The sequence below is a fragment of the Engystomops pustulosus genome, chromosome 10, assembly GCF_040894005.1.
Source record: "Engystomops pustulosus chromosome 10, aEngPut4.maternal, whole genome shotgun sequence".
Classification (NCBI taxonomy): Eukaryota; Metazoa; Chordata; class Amphibia; order Anura; family Leptodactylidae; genus Engystomops; species Engystomops pustulosus.
The window spans coordinates 46387492-46399665 of NC_092420.1; the positions used below are offsets into that span (position 1 = coordinate 46387492).

The 12174-nt window shown below is 39.4% G+C and overlaps 1 protein-coding gene across 4 annotated transcripts in view; it reads right to left on the reverse strand.

The window, feature by feature from the left end:
- Positions 1-12174, reverse strand: part of PLA2G4A (phospholipase A2 group IVA) — a 265938-nt gene that overhangs the window by 16883 nt on the left and 236881 nt on the right. For all 4 annotated transcript variants that reach the window (XM_072127076.1, XM_072127075.1, XM_072127074.1 and 1 more), the window contains 3 exons: positions 8969-9153; positions 4110-4305; positions 1160-1317 (listed from right to left, as the gene is read on the reverse strand). In XM_072127076.1, coding sequence (XP_071983177.1) covers positions 1160-1317; positions 4110-4305; positions 8969-9153 — 539 coding nt within the window. The remainder of the gene's footprint in view (positions 1-1159; positions 1318-4109; positions 4306-8968; positions 9154-12174) is intronic.

A 12174-nucleotide genomic window follows, 5' to 3' on the forward strand; every position in this document is an offset into this window, starting at 1 on the left:
CAATCCGGCCCGGGCAACTGTCGTCGGATCACGTGCTGGGTCATAGATAGACCCAGCGCAGGTGACATCTGATGACGTGTCTGCCACGTCACGTACTGTGTCACAGACAGACACGCGCACAGGCGACGTCTGATGACGCGCCTGCAGGGTCATGTGCAGGGTCAAAGACAGACCTGGTGCAGGAGAGAGTCAAGCAGCCAACCAATAATCTAATGGGGAACGGAGGATGTGTGGAGCGAGGCCCAGCTAGTCAAGAGTACTGCTTTTGAATTGTGACAGCCGCGGGACCAGATGCACAGTCTGTGCACTGGATCAGGGGGCCCGCCGCTGTCACAATTCAAAATGTAGAACATCTTCCCGCTGTGCTGCGCTGAGAATTCGGCTGAGATTCAGGCCTCCGTCTGACAAAGGGCCCGGTTGCGATCGCACCCCCTGCAACCGCAATCGTTACGCCCCTGGCTATTATGGAGGCAGACAGAAACAGATAAATAGCAAAATCCCCATATACTTAAATACAGTAGTATTTTAAAATATAAAAAAGGTAAGGAAGGGAGCAAAAAACTAAAACACAAAATAGAAAAAGTGAATTGTTGACAAGAGGTTAAAATGTAACAAATATAGTGGCTAAATATATAGAAAGACGCCATAATATTGCAGCCAACTGTGCAACAAAATACTGAACGTTGCATATAGTAGCTGCACTTTGGACAGAGAGTTTCAGCTTTTCATCTAAGCTCCTTACAGTTCACAGTGAACATTACAGTTCACAGATCTGACTCCCCAACTGGATACAAAATTCCAGGACTCTAGGAAGGACATTGCCTCCAACTACATTCATAAGAAAAGCTGTGTGGTGTTACATAGATCAGAAATACGTTTTAAAAACTGCTTTTGTAAACCTCATCCATTCTTTATGAATGGTATCCATATCTGTTACTGTTGTTATACTCCAAGTATACTTTTAGAAAGATGACTGTGTTTCTCTGTGGGTGGAGGTACTTTTAGGCTCAATTTCCTCCTAGTAGAGGATTATGCTGCAGCCCCACGCACTTTCATCTGCTCACATTGTAAAAACCCTGTGGTGATTTACAGTGTCTGCATACCAGAAATTTAACGACAATAAAAATAATAAACTGTACATGCACATAAGTCTACATACATTTATGTTATTGAGCGTATTGAATTCCATGAGATCATGAAGCCTTTTAAACGCCTCATTTGGGTATTGAAAATTAAATGTCGAGAAAGGACTTTCAGGGTCATCAAATATGTCAAAATCTGCAAAATCCTTTTCTTCTGCAGTTTCTCTGGCGACACCTGTGATTATATATAAAAGATTTAAAAAATACTGCATTATTTACATTTACAGTAGTAGATTAATATAAGCACTATACAAATGAGCTGTTCACACAGTGGAAGTTGTGTATCATATAGATTTTATCAGCAAAAAAGTGGACTACATCTTAGGTAAAAAATCTACAAAATAAAAAAAAACTACTTTAGTTTATAGGTCCCATGTGACAATGCCATAAGATAGGCAATGGACCTCATTGATTAAAGAGTTTGTGCCAGTTTTTTGTCTGACTTTGCACTGAAAAGAATGTGCAAACTGCTTGCATATGTATTTATAAAGTGTTTGGTCTAGTTTTGTTTCATGGCTGCACTATGTGCACCTAAAGGGGAGATTTCGCCATATTTATTACTGACGAGTGCCACAATTCTGCAGCATGAACAAAGTAAACAAAATAAAATGTTGCACGCTTCCAGAGCAGTGCAGAGTGCACTAGATAAATGAAGACCGTGTGCCAGTTTTGAAGAATCAGGTGCAGCGTGCACACTTCACAAGCAAACTACACATAGTGCAGTTTACACTAGTTTTGATAAATGTGTGCCAATGTGTAGTAACTGTTCCAGTTTTTTCCAGACTAATTTACGGTTTACTAAACATTATATTTTCATGTCATGTGTTATGTCAAGTTTTGATTTCAATAAAAAGTTGATGTTGGGAGTGTTAGTTCATGTGAAATGAGCAGAGGAGAGATATATTTATACAGCCAATATGATCTGATTCTTGATATTATTACACTTATTATTGTATTACACTTTATATTACACTGTATCTTTATGTCAAACAAGGCCTGCTTTCATGTATATGACATAAATCAGAAAAAGTACATTATACAACATGGTAAGATACTTGTACACCACGTTCCAAATTATTATGCAAGATGCCGACTGCCTTTTATGTGAACTGCTTCTCAAATTCATAGATCTTTTGCTTGATGTAAGGGTTAGGGTTAGTGGGTGTGGTAGATATCATATTTCTCTCCATTCTTCATCCATTTGATGATTCAGCCATCTTGTGTAAATTGCCCACTTTTACTTGACTTGTTAAAGATAGTTGTCCTTCAGCATATTTCTTCTGCTTATCTTATTTTGACTTCAGAGGTGCCTTCTTCTCAGAACATTTTGTAGCCGGGATAGTATAAACATTCTGTTTCCCTCAAGTCTAGTGTTTTTTCCAGTAGAAACTATACATGAAGTTAATTTGGGAAAATAGCTTAAACGGTATGTTCAAGCTAACCTATAGCATTTCATTATTCTATCAATTTTTCACTCCCTCTGCAAAGGATTTTCTGTTTCTATACATGACTGCCTTCTTGAAATAAAGTGTGATTTGAGTGCAACTTATGACGGAGTGTCTATGTCATTTTGTGTGCTACGTATCTCAGCACTGAGAGCAAAGACCTATAAATTTGGCTATCACCTTACAATTGTATAAGGCTTGATGGAGGCCTGGATATAAATCCCTAATAGTGGGCCAAGACATGTATAAAGACATATTTTCAAACAGTCTTGCTTACTACTCATGAGCTTTGTGCAAGCCTGGATGGTCCAGATGGATAGAGTAGTGAATGGTTGGCCACCATGTCCACAAAAGGCTGTGACATCAGCAAGGAGATGGTGGAGTCAGGTTTTGGGCTTAATCATAGGAAGAGAGCTGGTAGGCCCCTTTAGGATTCCTGAAGGTGTGAAAATGACCTCAGCAAAGTATATAGTGTTTCTGACTGACCATTTTCTTCCATGGTATAAAAAGAAGAATCTTGTCTCCCAGAGCAAAATCATCTTCATGCAATGTACAATTTCATGCTACAAAGAATACATCTGTGTCATTAGATGCTATGGGCATAAAAAGGAGACAATCTCATGGCCACTATCTATCCCTGACCTCAACCCTATAAAGAACCTTTGGAGTATCATCAAGCAAAAGATCTATGAGAATGGGAAGCAGTTCTCATCAAAACATCAGCTCTGGAAAGCTATTCTGACATCATGCAAAGAAATTCAAGCAAAAACTTTCTGAAGAATCACAAGTTCAATGGAGGCAAGAATTGTGAAGGTGATATCAAGGAAGGGTTCCTATGTTTACATTTAACTTGGCCTGTTGGGAGGTTTTGGATTGAAATGGCTTTTCATTTCACTGAATGTGACCTTCTAATGCTGCAAATTTAACTATTCAGTTCTTTACAACCTATAACAGTGATGGCAAACCTTTTGGAGACCGAGTGCCCAAACTACAACCAAAATCCACTTATTTACCGTGAAGTGCCAACATGGGATTTTAAGCAGTAATTTATCGCTACTTGTTCTTCCACATCTTTCAATTGTATCGGCCCCTTGAGACTACCAACACAGTTGAAAGAAGGAGGGCAAATTAGACTCTCATTGTAGCTTATCCCCAGGGTCTCTCTGTAGAGAAAGAATGGAGGGTCCAGCAGGATGAGCTTCAAATATAATGCAGTTCTGTCAATACCTTCTCACTTTTCCCACAGTTCCAAAGAAGTATTGCTTAAATTGCCTCGGACTGCAGGAAGATTTGGTCTTATTTGGTGAACTCTGTCCTGGGTAGAGTATACTGTTATCATTGGTTTGTTCAATAAAATTCAATTTATACTCGGGTAATGACTTTTATTATACTGACTGTCATCTGTATCGACTGTTTAGAAAAATTAGAGATAAATAATTTATAATTTGCATAATGTTTTGGAACATGGTGTATACAGAACATGTTGAAATCCATGTAAAAAAAACAATTTCAATGAAAATACCTGGAGCTTTGAATTTTCTAAATTCAATATTGGCCAAAACGAAATGAATTACTGTGGGACAGTCTTTTTCAACTGACGGATTTCTAGGACGAAATATATAACATTCCTTCAATCCTTCTCTGTCAAAGACATGTGGATCTATCTTTGGAAAAGGCAGCTTATTCATACGCGCCCACTTCTCAGCGAGTAGGAGTTCCTGGAGCGGAAGTAAATCGTTTATATGTTTAAATTCCTTGAAGAAGTCAAAAGTTCTCTATTACGAAATCACAATCATACATAAAATATGTTGTTCTTGTTTAAGGACATTGTTCACTGCACTTAAAATATTTACCATTACTATGGGCTAGTAAAGGTATCCCTGTTATCCTGACAAAGTGGAAAATAAGTCTCACTTATATTCCCTCAGACTGAATGCATCATTTGTAGTATCTGGCCTTCCTTATTGTGAAACCCAACTGCAACCTCCAGATATTCATCTTTCAGCTCTCAGAACGCTATAGGCTCCTGGCAGTTCCATATGCTGCTGTACTTCCTGTTGCCTGCCCCATATGCTCACTTCTAAAAGAAATGAGAATGCATACTTGAAGCTTACGAACTTTTTTGATTCTTTTGCATTGTAGTTGGTAAAACCAAAATAACCTGCTAATGAAAGATGCTGTATAACAGTTACACCTCATAACAAAGGGCAATGGAGATGGTTAGCTAAACTTTTGCCTCCACCTCTTCAATTTTCTTGACTCCTGAAACATTTCCCTAACTCCGACTACAACTCCACCACAATGGTCGCTGACTGCACAGACATATTTTTCTGTTCACTCCAGAGCAGACATTCCTTTCCAGTGCCCTTTCCTCTAATCTGTAGTGGAGGAACTTCACTACTACACATTACATAAAGTGCAGCACTCATTTATCTTAGATAAAAGTCTTGAAGAAGGGTGCATAACCTACAACCAACAGGCCACATTCTGCAAGTTCAGCTTCACTTTGCTGACAGTCAGAGTCTTAGGAGTGCCTCCATAACTGATGGTAGCGTTCATGAAGAGAGATAGCAGTGAGCTCATACATAAGTCCCACCGCGCCCGGGTCCTCTCCTGGAGTATTTGTCTTCTCTCGGGGTCTCTTCAGCGTTATTGTGTTCTCACAAGTCTCCACTATTATTACTGTATATACTTGAGTATATGCCGAGGCAAATAATTTAAGCACCAAAAACTGGGAAAACCTATTGACTTGAGTATAAGCCGAGGGTGGGAAATACATTGGTCACAGCCTCCCAGTATATAGCCTGCAAGCCCTCTGTAGTATACAGCCAGTCCCCAGTAGTATATAGCCAGCCCTCTGTAGTATATAGCAAGCCATTCCCCTGTAGTATATAGCCAGCCATTCCCCTGTATTATATAGGCAGCCAGCCCGCTTTATTATATAGCCAGCCCACTTTAGTATATAGATAGCCAGCCCCATGTGGTATATAGCGAGCCCCCTGTAGTATATAACCAGACCCCTATAGTATAAACCCTCCCAACCCCCATTAGTATATAGCCTGTCAGTCACCTTTAGTATATAGCCAGCTCCATTTACTAAATAGCCATCCATCCCGCTTTAGTATATAGCCAGCCACTTTTGTATATAGCCAGCCCCCGTTTGTATATAGCCAGCCCCCGTTTGTATATAGCCAGCCCCGTTTAATATATAGCTAGCTAGCCCCAGTTTGCACAGCCCCTAAAAAAAGAAGTGGAGAAGAACAGTGAAGACTACTTTGTGTGGTACCAGGATTTGCTGCAGACACCACAGGGTTTGTGATGACATGCATGGATGTGTATTACAGATACATATAATGAGTGTATTGTATGTGTGATGATGTGTTTGCCTCCATGCATGTATCTACCTGCATGTGTGTGTTTGCCTGCATGTCTTTCTGTCTGCATGTATTTGTGTTTGCCTGCATGAATGTGTGTCTGTCTACATGCATGTGTGCCTGCATGTATCTGTGTCTTCCTGCCTGCATGCATGTCTGTCTGCATGTAGCTGTACCTGTTTGCATGTGTGTTTGCCTGTATATATGTTTTACTTCATGTGTGAATGTGCTGGCTTATAGATTAAAAATATGAACCACCTCAAATGTACATGAGAAAGAGAGAGGGTTCTTTGTCAGCAGTGATGTGTATTATGAAGTTTCGCAGCAGATGAGATGTATATTATGAGGTTCTGCGACAACAAAGTTGTGTATCATGAGGTTCTGCAGCAGCTGAAGTGTGTATTATGAGGTTCTGCAGCAAAAAAATTGTTTATTATAAGGTTCTGCAGTTGTGTATTAAGCTATCTCGTTCCTTAGGGTCAACATGGCAACATTTAAGAGAAATTGGGGCAGATTTATCAAGTGTCTGAAAGTCAGAAAATTTCTAGTTGCCTATGGCAACCAATCACAGCTCAGCTTTCATTTTACCAGTGCTCATGAATATTTTAAAGGGGAGCTGTGCTTGGTTGCCATGGGCAACTAGAAATATTCTGACTTGCAGACAGCTTGATAAATCTGCCCCATTATCTTCACACAGGAACTTTTTTTTTAATAACATCCAATTGAAGAAATGTTTACATATGGCAAATGAATTTAACCCCCTAGCGATCCGCGCCATAGCTCTACGGCCTATGATTAGTCCTATGATTAGTGCTCAGTGCCTTTCCTCCACAATCGCCCACCCCCCACGTGCCGTTTTCGGGGGGCGCTGACCGTTGCTATGGCAGCACAGGGCTCCAATCAATAAAAATGGCCATACATAATCCCCATAACATCTAAAGAGAAAATCTATTACGCTAAAAAAAGTCTAAATCATAACACAAACCCCACATATATAGTATCACCGCGTCCGTAACGATCCGTAAAATAAAATAAAATAATTATTTAACTCGTACGATGAATGCTGTAAAAAAAAAAAAAAAAAACATATGTAATCCAGAATGATACTGTTGCAAAGTACAGCATATCCCGCAAAAACAAGCCATCAACCAGCTCTGTAGCCAAAAAATTTAAAATGTTATGCCACTTGCAAGACGGCAATGAAAAAATGATAGATTTTTCCCCACATTAGGGTTTTATTTGGCAAATTTAGTAAAACATAAGAAAAAATATTCAAGTCTGATATCCCCATAATCGTATCGACCCATAGAATAAATATAACATGATTATTAGCCGATACGGGGAACAGGAAAAAAAAAAAAAAAGGAAAAAATCCGGTACAGAATTTTCTACTCCTGACCTAAAAAAAAGTTCCTAAATTTTCAACAATAGGCGATACCAACCCCAAAATGGTAACACTGGAAAAAGCATCTCGTCCTGCATAAAAAATGCCGCCACATGGCCCCAATAATGAAAAAGCGAAAATTTTATAGCCTGCAAAATGGGCCACTGGGGAAACTAAAATCCTGGCAGCTGTAGGTCCCTCCTTCCCCTCTGTGCCTCGCTGTGTGCCCATAAAACAAGTAACAGCTACATGTGGGGGGGGGAGGGTGTCTCTGTACTCGGGAGAAATTGCATAACAAATTGTATGGTGGGTTTTCTCTTTCATCTTTTGTAAACGTGTAAATTTTAGGGCTAAATGAACCTATAACCAACAAAATTTGACCATTCTAAATTTCACCTCCATTTTGATTCAATTACTATTAAGATCTCAAGGGGTTAACAATCTTCCTAAAAGTTTCTGATAGTTTGTGGGGTGCAGATTTGAAAATGGGTTGGCTACATAGGATGGTTTTAATGCTAAATATTTTTGAATTTCCAAAATGGCAAATTTTTCAAAAAATTCAACATTTGTTCTTTTTTTTTTGTAAATAAACGCAAAACTTATCAGCTAAAATTTGGAGAAAAAAATCTGAGAATCGCTTTGATAAGTAACAGAGTTCAAAAGTTATAACCATATAAAGAGATGCATGTAAGAATCCAAAAAATTAGAATGAGCCTTAAGCTGTAAAATGGCATCGTCCTTAAGGGGTTAATTAAATGTGAATGCCCAGATGGGAATACCCCTTAAAGTGGCATGAGCCAGGCAGCTGCTGTTAAAGCAAAAAAAAATTATGGCATGTGTAAAAAAGGAATAGATTCTAATGATAAGGACATAGTTTTGCCCTAATACAAATCCCTGGTCAGACCTCACATGGAATATTGTATACAGTTTTGGGCACCAGTGTATAAAAAGGACATAGTGGAACTGAAATGGTGCAGAGGAGAGCAACCAAGATTATTAGGGGAATGGGGGGACTAGAATACTATGACTGATTACAAAATTCAGGGTTATTCAGTTCTGAAAAAAAGGCTGGGGGAAGACCTCATTACAATGTACTAATACCTAAACAGGCAGTACAAGGATCTCTCCAAAGATCTTTTATACCTAGGCCTGTGACCAGGACAAGGGGGCATCCTCTATGCCTAGAGGAGAGGCGATTCTACCATAACCATAGACAAAGGTTCTTTACTGTAAGAGCAGTGAGACTATGGAACTCTCTGCCGCAGGAGGTTGTTAATTCTTAAGGGTTGTACTTGATGGCCTCTTTTTACAGCCTTATATACTATTAAACAAAAATGGATTTAAAATTTTTACATTACAATTTTTGTATGAGAATATTCTCATTAAGCCCTAAAAGGTACACATTCAAAAGGTAATAAAGGTAAAAATACGTCACCAAATTTTTAGCGATACGTGGATGTCAACTACTCTTTTGGCGCACAGTGATGTTCAGAAGGGAATTAGTGCTATTTGTTTTTGGCAGGTCGGTTTGGCTACAACATACTTGCAGAGATCCTAAAGTACCAGTACAATAGAAACCCCCCCAAAGATGACACCATTTTGGAAACTACTAACAACAATTACCTTGAAAGGTGGGCTTGAATCACTTGGTCTTGCTGAAAAATCAAAAGAAATGATAAGATCAACTCCTCGCTGAGGCCTCAGGATTAGAGGATATGGTAGATTGAATGTCAAACCACTGTCAACAATGTGTATTTTCTTGCTTTTCACATCCAGGGGTTCATATATCTGTTCAAATTCATCAGGGTCTAAAATAAAATTAAAACTCATAGATAGGTAACGGTTACAAGCTTAGGGAGGTTGTCCCATGATAACATTTTACTGATATCTGTAAGATCCAACAGAACATACAAATTTTCACTGGAAAAGTACAAAATAAAGGAAAATAATAACACTTTTTTTTACAGGGATATGTTTTGAGGAATCAGGGCTGAGGCAGTAGTAAGCAAATGATAAAGTGAAGTTAAGTGATGTTCATAATTTTGTCCATTATGTAACAGATGTTTGTTTTCAGGTGTCATTTAATGGCCAAAGTTAATCATTACTTACACCCTGTTTTCTCCAACCATTGGCAGATAAAAAGGATTGTGGGTAGGAGAAGGGCAGTTCCCTTCATGTCTACAAAGAGAGAAGACCTATTTTAACCCATCTTAACCCATGTTGTAGTTTAGCCTGTAAGGAGACTGTCTATAAGAATCTCTAGCTACTAGCAGTTATAGGACCACTCTGTATAAACTTTGTTATATGAAGTGTAATGTATAGATCTGTAATTGCAATGTAATAGCACAGATAGGCCCAACCTCATGGTCGGCCATGTTTGGTCCCAGACTGTGTCTGTATCAGGTTGTTTCCTGTTATACGCTAATCTTATGTATGTAACATGCTCCTGTTATTTTATTGTGCTGTTCTAATAGCTTGTACTTCAGTTTCACCCTAATCCTACATCATTTTAATAAAGCTACTTCCACCCAGTCTCATTTGTTGAGCTGTATGAAGGCGTCTAACTGCCTGTCACGCTCCGCATAGACCCCGGGGGTACATGAAATGGGGGCAGGACAACGGCTGCTGGAAACAAGCAGGAAAGATTTAGACTACACAGAGGTCTGCTACTGCCTACGCAGTCACCTGCAAACAGGTAGCACAGCAATCACTAAACTGTCAAAGCAAGTCACAAAGCCAAGCGTCTCCTATCTAGACAAGATCACTGGCCAGTTCCTCAAAAGTATCTACCGCTAGCAATGCTAGCAATTGCTGAACAAGAGATGCAGTTGAAATTACAACAGGCCTCCTTAGAAGCAGAAAGGGTAAGACAAAAAAGCCTCCTTAGAAGTAGAGAGGGCACGGCAAGCAAAAGAACAGGCTTCTCTAGACTTAGAAAGGGGGCGCTTGGAAGCAACACTTGAGAAGCTGACAATTGAAAAGGAAGCAGCAGCTTCCATGGCGGAGGCAGAAATCATAGAGGCAGTCACATTCTCACAGCAAGCCCAGAAGACATAGTAGCATGCCTGATCTGGGACACGAACCCCAGGGTTCACTAGAATGCACTTCAGAATATGTCCTTCAACATCCTGTGTGTAATCCCCAGACTACACATGAAACAAAGGTTACCAACAGTAAGTTAAGTCCAAGACATCATATTTTATGTCGAATATCCCCAAAAAAATGCAATGAGGCAGCACTCCAGTTACTGGAGTGCTGCCTCATAGCAATTTTGTTTTGGATATTTGATATTACAAACCGGTGGATCGAGTTTGTTGGAGGTGCACCCACCATTGATCCATTATACCCACTGTGCTGCTCCACAGTCGAACTGTTTTATATTTTATGTCAAGGCGTTGACCTCAGACCACAGTTAGATTATGAGAGTCCAGGTTTATATACACTTTCATTCTAAAAACATACATTTTCTGACACATAGCAAGAGAGATGAGACATATTAGAGATGAGATCCTTGAGATGCATAAATTAAATTTTCAGCTCTGCTACATCTCAGCCACAACATACTGTCATATATGCTGTGCCCCCCCCCCTCTCCTGGATAAAGATCATATCTGTCTGTAGCTTGTAGCTAGGAAGTCTCTGTGTGAGCTCGTCTTGGAATGCAAGGGTGGGGGCTGGAGTGCAGCAACCAGGTCATACAGCGTCAGGCAGGAGAACGATATGTCTTCCCGACCCTAAAGTCAGAAGATTAACAGTCGGATCACGGAGCAACCGAAATTGTGTACAGCAGAGGCAGACTGGAATTATATCTGTGAAATGCTGTATCTGTGTTAATAACAGTGAATTAGAGTGTGTTAATTTGTTATCCTGAGTATATTTAAGAGTCTTGTCTTCATGAGAATACCCCTTTAATAACTCCCTTGTTCCGGATGACGTTCTTATGACAATTACACAACCACACACGTCCCTCCCAAATCCTCAGAGCTTATTAGCCCCATATGGAATCCTATCCGGCTCTAAGGTCAATGTGGGAAATGTGGAGGTCCTCCCAATAAACCTCCCCCAAGACCAGTTAGAAAATCTCAACTTTAATTATAAGTGATAGACACAATCCCTGACGTACTTAGAAGTGCAGATCACCTCCACTTATAAGTCAGTATACTCTCATAACCTCCCCTCTTTATTCAACTCACCATTCAACTTACCATTATCCTGTTTTGGAAGGATCACTGCAGTTAAAATGTCGATCCTGACATTTACCATTTTGAGACACTACCAATTTAAGTCCCTATTGGAACACTATGGGGCCTCCAGGCTTCCCTGTTACAATTGATCTGTGCTTGCAAATGCGGCAGGCTACCACAATTGGTTATACTAAATCCAACAGACAGAGGAGGAATGGCGAGCTAGACTTGCTTAAATATTACTGGGCGGTCCGCGTAAGTGTTTTTTTTTGTGACATGTTGTACTTCACCTTAGTGGTATATTTTAGTTTCCAAAGTTTTGCATTTATTTATGAAAAAATGTAAAATCTGGTGAAAATGTTCAAAAATTTAGCGATTACTAAATGTTATGCTCATCATACAGTTAGTTTAACCTCTGAAATAGGTTAATAACAAACAAGAACCATATGTCTGCTTTATGCCGATATAATATTTTATGCTATGTTATAAGTATGTTAGGAGGCTTACAAATCGATCTGCAATTTACGATGCAATTATTTTATTAATTCTATTTATTAGAAACTCCTCACAAAGTACATTTTTAAATTGCACCCCTCAAACTATTCAAAATAGCCCTTGTTAAGCTGGTTAACCATTTAAGCATCG